Below are 16,590 nucleotides of genomic sequence, written 5' to 3'. Positions count from 1 at the left end.
ATGTCTTGGGGGTCAAGTGCTATGTTTGTCAAACATTGTCTCTTATCTCCAAAAATTTTCTAAAAACCACCCAGAGTCAGTGAGCCTGGGTGAGGTTCAGGAGGACTAGTGTCCAGCCCACTTCCTTCAAAGTGGCCCTCAACTGCTCTTCAGAGAGGAGACTGCAAAGAGATCCCACTGTGGCTAACTAACCTTGGACTCAGAGGGCTGGGCAGGCAGGGATGCCCCAACCAAGAGAAAACTGAGTCCAGCAGACAACCCAAACAAAAAAACAGTGAGGAGGGGTACAGGCTCTATCCAGAAAAGGGTTGTTTGAGGTCAAGAAGAGCATCAGAAGCATCCCTGCCTACTCTAAAATTCTGTGATTCTAAGTGGGGTAGGTCCAAGGAACCAGGTTATCTTAGTCCATTCTATATTGGATAACAAAATATTTGAGGCTGGACCCTTTATAAAGAACAGAGGTTCATTTGGCTCACAATTCTGGTGGCTGCAAAGTCCAAACAGCATGGCACTGGCATCCTGGACATGGGTCCCTAGCTGTATCACAACATGATGGAGAAGAAAGGGAAGCAGTCACATACAGAAGGGGCCAAGCATGTAGCCTTACCTCATAACACCCCACCACTGTGAGAACTCACTATTGAGAGACTCAACCCACTCTGCAAGATCAGCATTAATCCACTTGTGAGGGTGGGATCCCAGGACTGGCCCACCTTCCACTGGGCCCCACCTCTCAAGGGTTCCACCACCCCAACAGGGCCACACTGAGGACCACACCTCTAGCACATGAACCTCTGGGGGACAAATCATATCCCAACTCTATTTTCAGGACATGGTGCTTAAGATCAGTACTCTCCTTGGTGGTACTGAGGATGACTACTGTTTGCAGGCAGTGACAAAAGTGGGAGCAAGAGCTGGGTTGGAAAAGCTCCAGGAATCTTCTGAGCAGGGACAGTGGGTTTCAGGCTTTTATCCCTAACTACTCTTATGAAGTTTATTCAAATCCTGGAATGGAGTCCACGGACCCTCCATTCCAGAAGCTCTGGGAGAGGGGGCCAGTGTTTGTGTAGGTTTCCATCTTTTAAATCCATTTTATTTTCATGTGTCCATATGAAACTTTCTAAAAGCTTAAGTAATTAAAACTGCAGCTTAGGAGACTATGTTAGGACAAAGCAGGCATATAAATAGGAGTTAAGAAAATGAGTGAAGACTTCTTACCTGGGAAATAGACTGTGGGCCTCCTGTTCTTGGCCCCAGGGAGAGGAGCATTCTGCTTGTGTGTAGACACACCTATCTGCAGACCTCTAAGATATTTCTCACAACATGGAGACCTGTCTGGGATTTTCACACTACCCAGGGAACCATGGAGACCCTCTCTTCAGAAGAGAAGCAACCCGCTTCTGTGTTGCAGTGGCCTCAGGGCTGGGCAGGGGGGTGGGGTCCCACTATTTCTGTGGCTGACACTGAACTCCAAATCAAAAGTCAGTTGGAAATACGGGAGGGACCAGCCCAAGCAAGCACAGTGAAGGACCAGGTTAACTCTACATGGACCAAGGTAGGAAAGTCGAGTACCTCCAGAGTATTGCTCTGGAGGTCTGGACATCCTGGATGCTGTGTGGGTGTGACTGGGACTTGTCCTGGACACAAAGCAAGGGCTGACTCCTGAAGCAGAGGAAGCACCTTGGGTAGAATATAAGAAGTCCTCAACACGGGGTGGGGGATGGTGGTGGGGAGCCTGTGTTTCCCAGGGATTTGGGTAAAATGCAAAAAACCTCCAGTATGCATGGTTGAGCCTTTTCCTGAGGAAACACACAGCCAAGATTAAGGGATGGGTAACAAAAATTCAGTTCCAGAGAGGGAAACTCATGAGAGAGTAGATACCATTCTACTGAATAGCCCTCTGAGTATGGTTTAAAAGGTTTTTCTGGAATTGCACTCAAATTTTCTATGTGTCATTTTGTTTATATCTCTAAAAGAGCATTGGGCAAAATTTAATTTGCTTCTGGAATTCCAGCACATTTTATACCTGCTTAAATCGACACTTTGTGGCATTTGAAGATGTGTATCTTCAAAATGATTCTTAAACTGCTGTTATATGGTTAATGTGATATTCAAGGTAATAACAACAACAAAAAGCACAGGGTGTTTGTGTTGGAGATCTCTGTTAAGACTGCTTAAGCCCTTTTTTTGCATATAAATATGGAAACATCTTCAGGATGATCCTTATTATAGCGTAATATAAGAAAATTGTTACTTCTCTATTCTACTGCTTTTTAAAAAAAAAAAAACAGTTTTCAAACTTGTTTCAATCAGGTCTCACTAAGATGCAGGCATTCAGGAGTTAACACTCAGGTTTAGACTAGAGAAAAAGGAAAGGGCTAGGCAGCAGACTGCAACAAAAACCTTAAAATTTAGATAGTTAAAAAAACGACCTTGGTCTGTTTTATTCTGTGGTAAATAAAACCTGAAATTTAATTCTCTTTTATGATACATGAATCTATTAACAAATGGGCTTTCTGTAAATTGGTTTCATACAAAAAATGATTTTAAGGTTTCTTTCTTTCTGTTTTTTTCATACAAGTATAAGGCTCTAAGTTAAAAGGTTTTATGAGTTATTTCCAACAAGTAACAAAAATATAAAAGGTATTAAAATATGGTTTTAAAAGTAAAAGGTTAAAAAAACATTTTTATAAAAAATAGATTATATAAAGATTTTATATAAAGATTTATATAGATTATACAAAGAAAGGCTTGCCCTCCAAAAAAAGGAATAAAGACAAGCTCATCCAGGGATTAAAAAGTAAGTTATCATAAAAATACAGAATATATTGTCATAAAAAATGGAGTTTATAAATGCTTATGTAAATGATTAAATGGACTAAAATCTAAAAGTTACATTAAAGGTTTTGTAAGGTTAAAATTCAATGTACTGATGTTAAACTAAAACTTAATTCTCTGAGCTCATAACAATAAGACTGTTACAAAAATACAGTTCTGGTCTTAATAACATTTACCAAAAAAAATCTGTCTTCAAGAAAAAGATTTTTGTTTTGTCAAGATAACTGTCAGAGATTTTTGTACTACAGGTTGATTCAAAAATTTATCAGGACAGCAAGAGTTTATTAAAACACAGAGGCGATAGGCAGCTGAGCACAGGGAATGCTGCTGCGCTGATATGAGGTTGGGACAAATTTATTTATATAAAGCACAGTAAAAACAAAGTCAAAGTGCACCCTCCAGATAGGATAAAGAAAAAACTTTAAAAAAGCACTACACTGGAGGTCTTAAGACCTAAAGTTTTGTTTGTTTGTTTGTTTGTTTTGTTAAAATCAACAGAGTGGAGGTGTTAGTTCTACTCCTTCCACATGTTGGATGGAGGGAATTTTTGGCCTGGGATGAGCAGATTGGGCCTGTCATTTTAGGGGGCCTCCAGTGACTACAGGCTGGTGGGATCCTGCTCTATTGTCATGAGCCACATGTTAATGTCAACAATCTGAGATATGATCCCTTAACATCTGAGCCATGACTCTTGGCCACTAGGTTTCCTAACTCCAGACTTAGTCTCTATGAATATTTACTTGTTCTCTGTTGATTTTTCTCAGGATTTGACTACTGAGGTAACTGAGCCTAAATAACTAAATAAAAATTCTAAATAACTAAATAAAAATTCATTTAAGTGTTGGTTTATGTAAAGTCTTCCAGATGACCTTATAATTATGGTTGAACAACTATTGTCTTGGGTGATTCTAATGCAGTCAGTACTCTATATGTTTCTGTAATAGACTATTTGGGGTCACTGACACTTGTGAGAAAACAAGTCTTTTCTGTCAAAGTGTATGTTGCCATTTTAATTGCCTGTATTTCCAGCTTCTTTGTCTGGATTCCTGCTGAGCCCACCTCTGCCTGAGAATTGCCCATTACACTATCTGGTCAGGAAGACTGTGAACTTTTGATCTGGGCCAATCCAGGTCAAGATCCAGGCTATTTGTGTCAGGGTTATAAGGGGGAATGGACTGCTTGCCCCACTTTGTGCTGGTTTTGCTCACATGCAGGCTGGCACCCTTCTGGCCAGAAGTAAAGTTTTGCATTGCTGAGACAGTTCTTTGTTCCTGTGTCTTTAATAAGAATATTAATTTCTAACACACTGACCCCCCCAACTGATGGGAAATCTAAGGTTTTACTCCAAGAGTAACAACTAAATTAATATATATATATAAAACCTCTATAGAGATGTGATGCTGTTGCTGGCTCCTATTAAATATATTTGTGTTTTTCAAGTATATTAAGCCTTCTAAAATACAAAATTTAGATAAACACTGTAACAAGAAGTTAATGGTACTGATATACTGTTCTGTTAACTGCTAAATTGTCCATCAGAATTTTAACCGTGGCTCTTTTAAGTTTTTTGTCATTACAGTTCTGATCCTTCTGGGGCATTTACAATCAAGTCCGTGAAAAATGATTCTAACAAGTACTTATGTGTCAATCGGGTTAGCTTGCTGAATGACTGCTTTTTGTTGGACTTTGTTTTATATTGACCTTGTCTAGAAGCCCACTGCCTAACAGCCACTCCTTCTAAGCCTCTTTATTGCTTTAATTTGGCCAAAAGAGTCTAGTTGGCACTAAAATGACCAGTTGAGAATGATCTTCAGTCTATGGCCATACCACCCTAAACGTGCCCAGTCTTGTCTGATGTTGAAAGCTAAGCAGGGTCAGGCCTGGTTAGTACTTGGATGGGAGACAGATCTTGAGAGGAGACTGTTCAGAGACAGTTTGGAGACAAGGTGGGAGTGCTGTCAAAGTTTAAATGGAGTCACTGGTGCCAGACCTCTCAAAAATAACCAAAGCCTCCAGGATTGAGGAAATGGTTCTTAAGCATGTGTGGTTATCTGGCATTAAAGCCCTTTCAGGCACAAACTCATATTTTTAGCCATGGCCTTCTACTTAAATAGAGACAAAGTGTCTATTTTTACTGGCTCTAGACATGTCCTTTGATACTTAAAGATGGTGTTTTTAACTTTTTTAAACAATGGGTTTGTCTTGGACATGTATACTGATAATGTATTGTTGCCATGGTGATTCTACTCAATACAAAAAAACCCCACAGGTTCAAATATTTAAAAAATGTACTATAGCCAACACCTCCTATTACAAGTATAAAAAAAAATTAATCTTGACTACTGTCACTAACCTGGTTTCTCCCTGTACTCCAACCCTGGTCTCTTAATCTGCTTGTCAAGTTTGTTTCTTCAAGGTTGGAGACAATCAAGCTCCAGATGGTGATGGAGACAAAGCCATACATGCCTTAGACCTCCTCCTGATACCACGGACTCCTTCACAGACCACCCCCCCCCCGCCCCGACTTTGGCATCTCGAAAGAGACCGTGACTGACTGTCTGGGGACCCCTCAAGACAATTCCCCTTTTCCTGACAGAAGTCAGGGTTACCTCTGGAGAGGGGGGGAATATAAGAGAACAAATGTAAGAAAAAAATAAAATAGGGATATGAATGTAAAGGAACAAATAATAAAAGTAACTTCATTTTAGATAAAGGAGACAAAAAAACCCCAGCTTCGCACAGAGGGACTGAGGCACAACAGACTTTCCCAAAATAAACAAAAAGGGGTCTCACCAAAATAATAAATAATAGTCATAAAATATAGACTCAAGGACAAAATAAACTAATGAGGCCCTCTTAAAATTGTCTAGTCTGCTAAGGATGAGGACACTAGGTGGCTAGGCTTGACCAAAAGTCAATTAATATTAGCTAAATTTGAAGAAAAGACTGTAAATAAAAAAAAGTGGTGGGGGGAATTATGAGAATCAGCTTAGGTGGGGTCTTTTCTGTCAAAGGATTTACTCAGTAACCACCGCTGTTACAAATTAGTCTCACTAACTCGCTTCCCATATGCTCCCTTCATGGACTCTGCTTAATGTGACAAAAGTTTCTATTAAGAACAAAGGCTTGTTATCCTCGCTGGGCAAGAATTCTGCTAGATGCCCTCGTTCTGGAGCTGATAACCAAAAACAGTTATTACATCTCTGAACTTTTAAACTTCTTTGTTCCCAAAGCCCCCTCCTAACCTATTTAGCCAATCTCTTTCTATTTAGCCAACCCCACAGACTGTGAGCCCAAAACCTGCCCAATCCAGGGGCAGGAGAGGGACAGCATGGCGTCAGATAAAACCTCTGTGGACTTTCCACCCAATGTGCTTGCCTCCCAGACTTCCTGATGTGTACCCTTCTGCAAAAGTAAATTTTGTCTTGCCTATTGACTTCTGAGTAGTGTCGTCTCTCTAGGGACACCCAATATCTCAAAGATATTTCTAACAATGTATCCATATGAAACTTCTAAAAGCTTAGATAATTAAAACTGCAGCTTAGGATACCATGTTAGGATAAAGCAGACATGTAAGTAGGAGTTAAAGAAATGAGTAGACTTCTTACCTGGCAAATAGACTGTGGGCTTCTTGTTCTGGGCCACAGGAAGAGGACTGTTCTGTTTGTATGTAGACACACCTATCTGGGGACACGCAGACCTCCTCTGGAGCACCGCCACAGGCTGGGTCCAGAGGGTCACTGCTGTCTTCCATACGGCTCTTGAGTAACATCACAATTCCTTTAACAGAGGAAGTTGTAGCCTGTGAAGACAATTAAATAAAGTTTCAAAATTAAGCAGATAATACATTTAAACAAGATATATCACTTTATAATGAGAGTAAGTTAGAAGAAAATGGAGCAACATCTTTAAACTATTGAAAGAAAAAAATGACCAACTGATCTTCTTTAGCCAACAAAATGTCTTTCAAAAATGAAAGGCCTCTCAAAAGAGAAAAAAATATACGAAAGGTCTGGCATGGTAGGGCATGGCTATAGTTCCAGCTGTTCAGGAGGCTGAGGCAAAAGGACCACTGGACCCCAGGAGTTTCAGGTCAGCCTGTCTCCTGGGCAACATAGAGATAACCTGTAGCCAAAAAAAAAAAAAAAAAAACCTCTGCTCTTTACATACATACTACACTAAAACTATGAATATTGCTTAAGAAATTAATGTTTTAAGTAAATGGAAAGATAGCCCATGTTCGCAGATCAGAAAACTATTAAGATGGAAAGGCTTCCAAAATTAATCTGTAGATTCAACATGATTCGTGTCAAAATCCCAGCTGGGTATTGACAGGATAATGCTACAATTTATATGGAAACACAAAAGGAACTACAGTAGCTGAAACCATCTAGATAAAGATAACTCAGCGTCCTGATTTCGAAACTTCCTACAAAGCTGGAGCAATGAAGACAGTGTGGTACTGGCACAGCACAGATGTAAAGATGAATAGAAAGAATTGAACACCCAGAAATCAACTCTTAGGTCTACAGTCAGTCTATTTTCAATAAATGTACTAAGAGAATTAGTTAGAATTAATTAGAATTGAAAGAACAGTCTTTTCAACAAATGGTGTTGGGACAACTAGATAGCCACATATAAAGGATGAATTTCTGCCCTAATCTCATACCCTATATAAAAATTAACTAAAATGGATCACAGATCTAATCATAAGAACTGATATTATAAAACTCTTAGAAAAAAACAGAAGTAAATCTTCATGACTGGGATAAGTATTCTTAAATATAATAATAAAAGAACAAGCAGTTTTTAAAAATCAATTGGAGTTCATTATATTTAAATTTTTTTCCTAAAGATACTATCTAGAAACTAAAAGGAGAGCTGGTGGAATGGCTCAAGTGGTAGAGTGCCTGACTAGCAAATATGAGGCTCTGAATTCGACCCCAGTGCTGCCAAAAAAAACCCCCAAAAAACAAAAAAAGAAAGAAACTAAAAAGAAAAAAAGCTCATCAATTAGAAGAACTGCAAATTATATCTTATGAGGGACTAGATCTAAAGAAAGACACAATTAATGCAGAAAAACTAAAGCAGATACCTTAAAAGCAACTGAGGCCAATAAGAAAAGGGGACCAGGAACTACAGAAAAGGTTAGATCAAAAAGAATTAACCTAGAAGGTAACACACACGCACAGGAAATCAATGTGAGTCAATGCCCTGTATAGCTATCCTTATCTCAACCAGCAAAAACCCTTGTTCCTTCCTATTATTACTTATACTCTCTCTACAACAAAATTAGAAATAAGGGCAAAATAGTTTCTGCTGGGTATTGAGGGGGTGAGGGGAGAGGGAGGGGGCGGAGTGGGTGGTAAGGGAGGGGGTGGGGGCAGGGGGGAGAAATGACCCAAGCCTTGTATGCACATATGAATAATAAAAGAAAAAAAACCACATAAACTTCAAAAAAAAAAAGAAAGAAAAGAAAGACACAAATAACCCAATTTCAAAATTAGCAAAAAAATATGAATGTAACCAAAGAAGTTACATGAACTTCTAATAAACACACCAAAGTATGCTTAATGCCATCATTATTAAGCAAAAACAATTTAAAAGCACAATAAAATACCACTTTGCACCCACTAGACTGGCTAAATTAAAAAAAAAAAAAACACCCAACTATTTGCAAAGAGGTGAAGAATTTGAAACCATCATACATTTTTTTGGTGGAATAAAAAGTGGTGTACCCACTCTAGATAGCATTTTGGCAACTATCTAAAAATTTGATGGAAACCATACACGGTCAATCACTTATCACTAAAGGGAGGGGAAGGCTTAAAGTTTTACTTTTGGTTCTATCAAAATTAGACACTAAGAAAAGAGGCTTCTCCTACTGTTGCTGTTTTGAGATAAAGTTGCGTGATGCTGCCTAAGCTGATTTTGAACTCCTAAACTCAAGTAATCCTCCTGCCTCAGTCTCCCAAGTGCTGGGACTACAGGCATGTGCCACCAAACCCAGAGAAAGAGAACTTCTTTTATGGAGCCAAAACAACCACCGTTTACCAACCTGGTTAGCTCTTAGCTGGGTGGAGCCATCTTTATATATCAGAGTCACTACCAGGGCTGCTGCCTGCGTTAGCATTTCCATCAACTGGCTTTTGGCCAAATCATCCAAATTCCGAATATCACAAAACTGGTTTTTAAATGCTCTTGAGTGCCTAGAGTTTAGAAATGTTCCAGCCTCATCAGCATCTTCTCCCAATGCCACGTGTTTACTTGTTTTATCCGATGAATTACTACATGCAATATGTTTTCTTTTAAGACGCATGCTTTCCTTATTTTCCTTATTTATATTTGCCTTTAGGAAATGCTTTCTCTTATGCTCCAGTTTCTGTAAAACTGAAACCTCCTGATCACACTGTGGAATTACACAGCCAGAAACCATCAGCGAGCTGGTGCTCTTCCGCATTTGGTCAGCAGATGGCTGCCCTGAGAGCCCCACAGTGGAGGACTGAGAAGACAGCATGATGGACCCTCCTGATGTCTGGCTTGACAAAGAATTAGGATTCTGCAGAAAAGCGGAAAATATGTTATTAGAACATGGATTCATAGGGCAGAAACTTCACATTATCTGTGACCCCACTTTTTCTGTGTGTGTGCACACTACTGGGGATGGAACCCAATGCCTTGTGCATGCAAGGCCACACCTCCAGCCCCATGACCACACTTTCTAACGAAATGGTGCCTTTCTAAAGCAGTGAACATCTGAACCCTGGGACTCACAGTGCCTCCACCAGCCCGTCTGGGAATCATGCATATGACAAGAGATGCCATGAACGTGAGGCATGAGAGTGAGTGAGGGTTAATAGTCTACAGCTTCCAAGTAGAGCCGTTATAAAGAGAATGACATGACTGAAACTATTTCATAATATGTTAATCAATCTTCTAATGTTTTAAAAACACAGCTCAGCAGCAATCCTCTTCCTCATGCCAGCAATGCATTGATAGATCTATAAACTAATCAAGAGAGAGAAAGCATCCCTATCCATTTCATTACAGGATCCATTTACAACACACTTTGTAATATTTACTTTCAAAATTATAATATACAGATATTGCTTTGAATGACTGTATATTAATATTAATCTAAAATAATTGTGAAAGCAAGTGTTTTAACACTTGGTTATAAGTCATAGAAAATTTAAAATATATACTCATTTTTATTCAGAGAAATATTATATGGTTTCCAAGGACAGAGTTTGAAGCACAAAACTCTGTGGAGGGGTATATAAGAAAAAAATCAACAAGAAAAAGAAAAATGTGATTTCAGACAAAGATCTGCTCATATATTTTTAAAGGGATGATTGTGGTATCAAGTCGCTAGAGTGAGATTTGAATCACAGTGGACACATTTTAAATTTGGTACGACAGTTTTTAAAGTGTCAGTATCAACAATATGCCAGAAATAATATCCTTTGCAACTTTTAAAACTTGTGATAAATGTTTTAAACTTCAATTTTAAAATGTCAGCAGCACAAGGTTTTTTAAAATCCTAGGGCCACATAGTCCTGCTAGCCAGAGACAGAAAGTGGGGTCGAAGTTAAAGTGGGGTTGGGACCTGAGCACAGCAGTTTGCTGTAGAGTCCATTCTCTTCACCCCTCGTTGCCTCCTCCACTACTTCCTACACAAGACCTTCAGTTAAAAAACTAAATTCTCCCAAAACTAATGAACCAATAAAGAAATGGGCAAGTAAACTAAACAGAACTTTCTCAAAAGAAGAAATTCAAATGGCCAGAAAACACATGAAAAAATGCTCACCATCTCTAGCAATAAAGGAAATGCAAATTAAAACCACCCTAAGATTCCACCTCACCCCTGTTAGAATAGCCATCATCAGCAACACCACTAACAACAGGTGTTGGCGAGGATGTGGGGAAAAAGGAACCCTCTTACACTGTTGGTGGGAATGTAAACTAGTACAACCACTCTGGAAAAAAATTTGGAGGCTACTTAAAAAGCTAAACATTGATCTACCATATGATCCAGCAATACCACTCTTGGGGATATACCCAAAAGACTGTGACACAGGTTACTCCAGAGGCACCTGCACACCATGTTTATTGCAGCACTATTCACAATAGCCAAGTTATGGAAACAGCCAAGATGCCCCACCACTAACGAATGGATCAAGAAAATGTGGTATCTATACACAATGGAATTTTATGCAGCCATGAAGAAGAACGAAATGTTATCATTCACTGGTAAATAGATGGAACTGAAGAACATCATTCTGAGTGAGGTTAGCCTGGCCCAAAAGACCAAAAATCGTATGTTCTCCCTCATATGCAGACATTAGATCAAGGGCAAACACAACAAGGGGATTGGACTTTGAGCACATGATAAAAACGAGAGCACACAAGGGAGGTGTGAGGATAGGTAAGACACCTAAAAAACTAGCTAGCATTTGTTGCCCTCAACGCAGAGAAACTAAAGCAGATACCTTAAAAGCAACTGAGGCCAATAGGAAAAGGGGACCAGGAACTAGAGAAAAGGTTAGATCAAAAAGAATTAGCCTAGAATGTAACACCCACGCACAGGAAATTAATGTGAGTCAACTCCCTGTATAGCTATCCTTATCTCAACTAGCAAAAACACTTGTTCCTTCCTATTATTGCTTATACTCTCTCTTCAACAAAATTAGAAATAAGGGCAAAATAGTTTCTGCTGGGTATTGAGGGGGTGGGGGGAGAGGGAGGGGGCGGAGTGGGTAGTAAGGGAGGGGGTGGGGGCAGGGGGGAGAAATGACCCAAGCCTTGTATGCACATATGAATAATAAAACAATTAAAAAAATAAAAATAAAAAAAGACCTTCAGTAACATGACCTCTTCTTGCTCCTACTGTAGTCCAAACAGCTTAACTCACCCACTGAGGACTTTATCCCCCTGCTTTTCTGAACTACCTAGTTCCACTACTCCAAAGTCCCAAACTCCTTCCCTGAGCGCTCCCAAATTTCTCAATGTCATTCTCCCACTCTCTAAAGTGGAATTTTCAGGCTGGCCAACTCCTAATCATCCACTAGACCTCAGTTCAGATACAATTTTCTTACTTTAGAAAGACAGCTCAAACTCCTGCCCTACTACCCAGAAAAACAAATTAAAACAGCTCAAAAGCTGGGTCACATTTTCCTCCTCGTGTTCCCATAGCACTCTGAGTGTTCTCTCTCATGGCACTGACACACGTTATGGTACAGACCTGTCGTATGTCTGCCTTTCCTTCCCTCATCCAAATTAAATTCCTGAAAAACAAGAACTCTTTTTTTTTTAAACCATAATATCCACAGTATCTAGCATATAGTGGGACACACACTTAATAAGAATTTGTTGAACAAATGAGGGTTAGATATTTAGAATTATTCAGATTTACAATGATTTACCTTTATTTCTAGTAATTGATTCTTCCCATCTTCAAGTAGTACTGAATACCCAACACTGGATTTGTTTATCACTTTTGCAGCTTTAAAAAACAACAAAAATATAAGATATTTAGAAACATTGAAATATAAATCATTCAGTTAGCTAAACATTGAAAATTACTTCTATAATCATGCTATTTATTCATTATTAACTTTCTTAAAAGTTATAATAAAATTCACAGCCAAAATGCATAGGACCATTACAGTAAGTAGTACATAAAGTATCTTCAAATTAACTAGAGACAGAGATATGTAATTACAAAATGTTTATTTAAAATGATTACTTGGCATTTGCATTTGACACTTGATTCTGAAAACCCCAAGTCAACATTTTATAGAAAACTTGCAAGTATTAAAGGTTTATTTAGGTTCTTGTTTACAGAGTAAGTGATGGAACTAGGATTCAATTCCAGGCAGTGTAGCTGGAAGCCTGTGCTCTTAACCACTGTGACAGATGTTTCCTCTGTCAGAGCAGTAACAATCAAGAAATGCACATGGGAGAAAGATTTCATCTACAATAGGAAAAAGTTCCTGGGATAAATTTAACAAAAAAGAGGTATAACACCCTCAATAATGAAAACTTAAAAACTCTTATGAAATGGGATAAAACATGACTTGTACAAAAGGAAAGGTATAGCATTGAGATATATATTAAAATGTTTAATTTTTTCAAAAATAAATTCAATGCAATTCCAATTAGAGAGACCTTACAGTGATATTTTAATTTAAAAAACTAAATATCTGAAAATAGACAAGAAAAAATTTTAAAGTAAACAAATTGCCTTGCTATATTATCAGAACATACTTTAAAACTGCTGTAACCAAATCAACACAGTATTTGAACAGGAATAGACAATCCAGAAACTAACACTAGAACTTAATAAACACAAAGGGAGAATTTCAATTCAATGAAAAGGACAGACTTATAGACAAGGCTGGTGTAACCACATCTGAAAGAAAGTAATACAGTTGGAAACTATATGGAACACGAATGACAAAGGGCTAATATTTACATTACACAAGCTCTTATACACTGATAAGAAAAGACAACTCAATAGAGAAATTAGCAAAGGATAGGAAGAGACAATTTACAAAATAACAAACCCAACAGCAAACACATGAATTCATACTTACTAGTAGTCAGGGAAATGTAAACTAGACCCTCATAAGGATACTTTGGTCAGTGATGGACATTAATTCCATAAGATATTACCTAGTGACATCACAGCTATCTTAAGTTTGTGTAAGCACATTCTATGATGTTCACATACTGATGAAATCACCTAAGAAAGCATATCTCAGAAATGTGTCCCATCACTAAGTAAGGACACATGACTATAAGATAATTGGAGAAGGAAGAGAAAGTCTCATGCGTTACTTTTTTGGAAAGCAAACAGTCAACACTTATTAAAATACATATATCACTCTTGGGAACTGGAAGGGGGAGTGACCAAAGAGATATAAGACGGGACTCTGGGGATGCTGAAACTGTTCTTTCTTAAACTGGGTACAGGCATGTGAAATTAGATGTACAAAATTAAGATGCATGAACTTATTATTAGGAGAGGAGCATATACATGAGCTTATTATTATGAGAAAAGCCTCACTAAAAAGAAAAATACATCAATCATTTGACCAAACATCTCATGGTTAGCTATCCATTTTATAGAAATACATGCAACAATAAAGAGGTTTAAGCCAAATACTAATGGCATTATTACACATTATGGCAAAGGACTCAAAACAAAATAGATACCAATTCAGAGGGAAATTAATAAATAAATGATATAACATCAACATGATGAAATAGAGCCACGAAAACAATGACTTATAGCTGTATCAGTGGACTAAGGATCATGACCTCATTTTTCAAAAACAATGTCCAAATCTCTCTGTTTATGCACATAAAGATGCTACACTGGCACAGATCAGATCCTCTGGCGGGCCAACTCTGTGATGAAGGTTTGCATTCGGAAGGACGACTGGGGAATGGAAGCAGCTAGACGAGGCTAAGGAAGAACCTGGCTAAGATGCAGTCCCTCAAGGCCTGCTCTGAGTCTGGACAGGCCCTGCTCTGAGTCTGGAGAACAAGGGCGCTAGCTGCACACACCAACCAGTAGTTGGATTTCCTGGGAAAGTGTATGCTTCCTCTACAGCAGGAGCAGTCCCCAGGAGGGACTGTCACAGTGGCTCTTAACATATGGCCTGGGCATCTGCAATGCTCTCTATGGCCCACACTGCACTACTTAACGCAGGGGCTTCACACAAACTCTGGGAGCAGCACCTGTGGGACCTAGTGAGCCTCTTCCTTATAAAAGGAAGGTCAATGGGATGAACCACATCTGATTGCTGCAGCTGATCTCAGATTGAAAATGATATCCATCTCCCTCTTCTATTCCCCCTGTAAGTTCCCCTCACCCTGGCTTAGCACTCTGATGGTCTAAGTGGCTCGATGGTCAAGTGACCTAAATTCTCATCCCTGTCAGAAGATTGGATGGTCACCAGAGAAATAATAGCTACATCAGCCTTGATGAGTGGGAAGGTTATGATGATGGGCCCAGGCACAGCCTCCAACTCAGTCCCATAGCTACTACATTAACGAGTAACCATTTGTCAGCACTGGTACAGTGTAGAAAAGAGGCTGGCAGGTGTCAACTGATCAAATCATTCTATTAATGTGATTTTTTAGTACATCCTCTATGGTGGATGTTCATAGGTGGGAGACACCTCATGTCCATTCCATATGTCTACCCACACATCTTGAACTCTTCAAGAACTCTGTGCCAGATCTTCCAAACTTTCTTATTCCAGATCCCTGGCCAACCAGTCAAGCCACTCATCACTGCCCACAGGTCCCAGTGTTTTCTAGTCTTGAAGCCACTTCTCTTCCCATACAAAGTGGTGGTCACAAGTGCACTGCCAAAAGTTTTGCCCCATGGATTTCAAGGGCTGCCTGAATTAGGCTGTGATGTACCTGTAATTAGTTTTTGGCTTTTACCATGTACTGAGCCAACCCATTTTGAACAAAGTTCAATCTCTTCTTCTAGCTGGTCTTAAGCCTGCCCCCCTCCTCCTATGAAATACTAGTATAAACAATAATGCTGTCACAGGGGCTGGGGCTGCCTGCTCAGGTAACCTGATTGTGCTTACTGGTCTGCTCATATCCAATACAAATGAACCACTTCCAACTTACAGTGGCTGGCTTCAGGCCCTCCTCTTGGTGGACCTGAAAGAACCAGTCCATGCCGGGGAGTTCTTGCTTCATAGTCACTTGATCTCTTCCAGGAGCCAGTAGCATGGCGGGAGTCTCTTGTTATTTTAATTTTTCAAACATTTATAATTCTTTCCTGCAGATGGCATTGTCTTGCTCCAGGTTTCTTGGAGTCTGTTTTATGAACCTCCAGTTGGGATCTTGCCAGAAATGTCACATAGCATCTTTTTTTTTTTACTTCTAATACCACAAGTCTGTTGAGTTAGCAGACTATATGGCTGGGGCACTTGCCTGTCCCTGTCAGAGCACTTTCCTATTCTGGGCCCTATGTGAACTGGTTGCTTTTAGCATCATTCGCTATATGGGTTGGAGCAGTATTCCCAAATGTGGAATATGCTGCCCCTACTCACTAAACCCAAAGATGCCTAGCGGGTGCTGTGGTTCCTTCTTAGTGATAGGAAGTGGAAAATGCAGCAATTTGTCCTTTACATACAAGGTGACATCCTAGCACACCCCAAACACCTGAACTCCCCCAAACTTCAGCTGTTGGGGGTCCCTAAAGGGTTGGCAGAGTAGCTCAAGTAGTAAGAGCATCTGCCTAGCAAGTGTGAGACCCTGAATTCACTGCTGACAAAAAAAATAAAGTTGTGGGCCCCTGAATTATTGCAGGATTTATTTCCCACCTGTTGGACCTCTAATGAACTTGCTATTTCTTGTTCATGCTGTTAGACTAGCATGATGTCATCAAAATAGTGGGTCACTTGATAACATCACTCTGGAGCAATGTGCAAGTTTATATTGTTTATCCTGAGTGATTGTGAACTATTTTCCTTCCTGATGTGGACACAAAGGATACATCTATGGATCAATAATTGCACATCATGCACCTGAGGCCTTGTCAGTTGCATGTGCCACACCCAGAGAACAGCTGCCATTGGGGCTATAACCTGGTTATGATAATACTGCCCACTGTCGTTCTCCAGGTTCTACCCATTAATTAAATGGAAATATGATAGGGACTGCATCCTCTTCTGAATCTTTAGATCTGTAAGGACAGTACTAATTTCTGCCCATTCT

General features: G+C 39.4%; 1 protein-coding gene across 1 annotated transcript in view; it reads right to left on the bottom strand.

Annotated features, from left to right (window-relative positions):
• Window positions 1–16,590, bottom strand: part of Poln (DNA polymerase nu) — a 137,932-nt gene that overhangs the window by 99,308 nt on the left and 22,034 nt on the right. The window contains exons 3-5 of the mRNA XM_020177295.2: window positions 12,264–12,343; window positions 8,897–9,397; window positions 6,447–6,640 (exon numbers count right to left, since the gene is read on the bottom strand). Of these exons, the coding sequence (XP_020032884.2) occupies window positions 6,447–6,640; window positions 8,897–9,397; window positions 12,264–12,343 (775 nt within the window). The remainder of the gene's footprint in view (window positions 1–6,446; window positions 6,641–8,896; window positions 9,398–12,263; window positions 12,344–16,590) is intronic.

The sequence above is a fragment of the Castor canadensis genome, chromosome 9, assembly GCF_047511655.1.
Source record: "Castor canadensis chromosome 9, mCasCan1.hap1v2, whole genome shotgun sequence".
NCBI lineage: Eukaryota > Metazoa > Chordata > Mammalia > Rodentia > Castoridae > Castor > Castor canadensis.
Note: the sequence above shows the minus strand (reverse complement) of the source record. Positions and strands in the feature narration are given on the sequence as shown.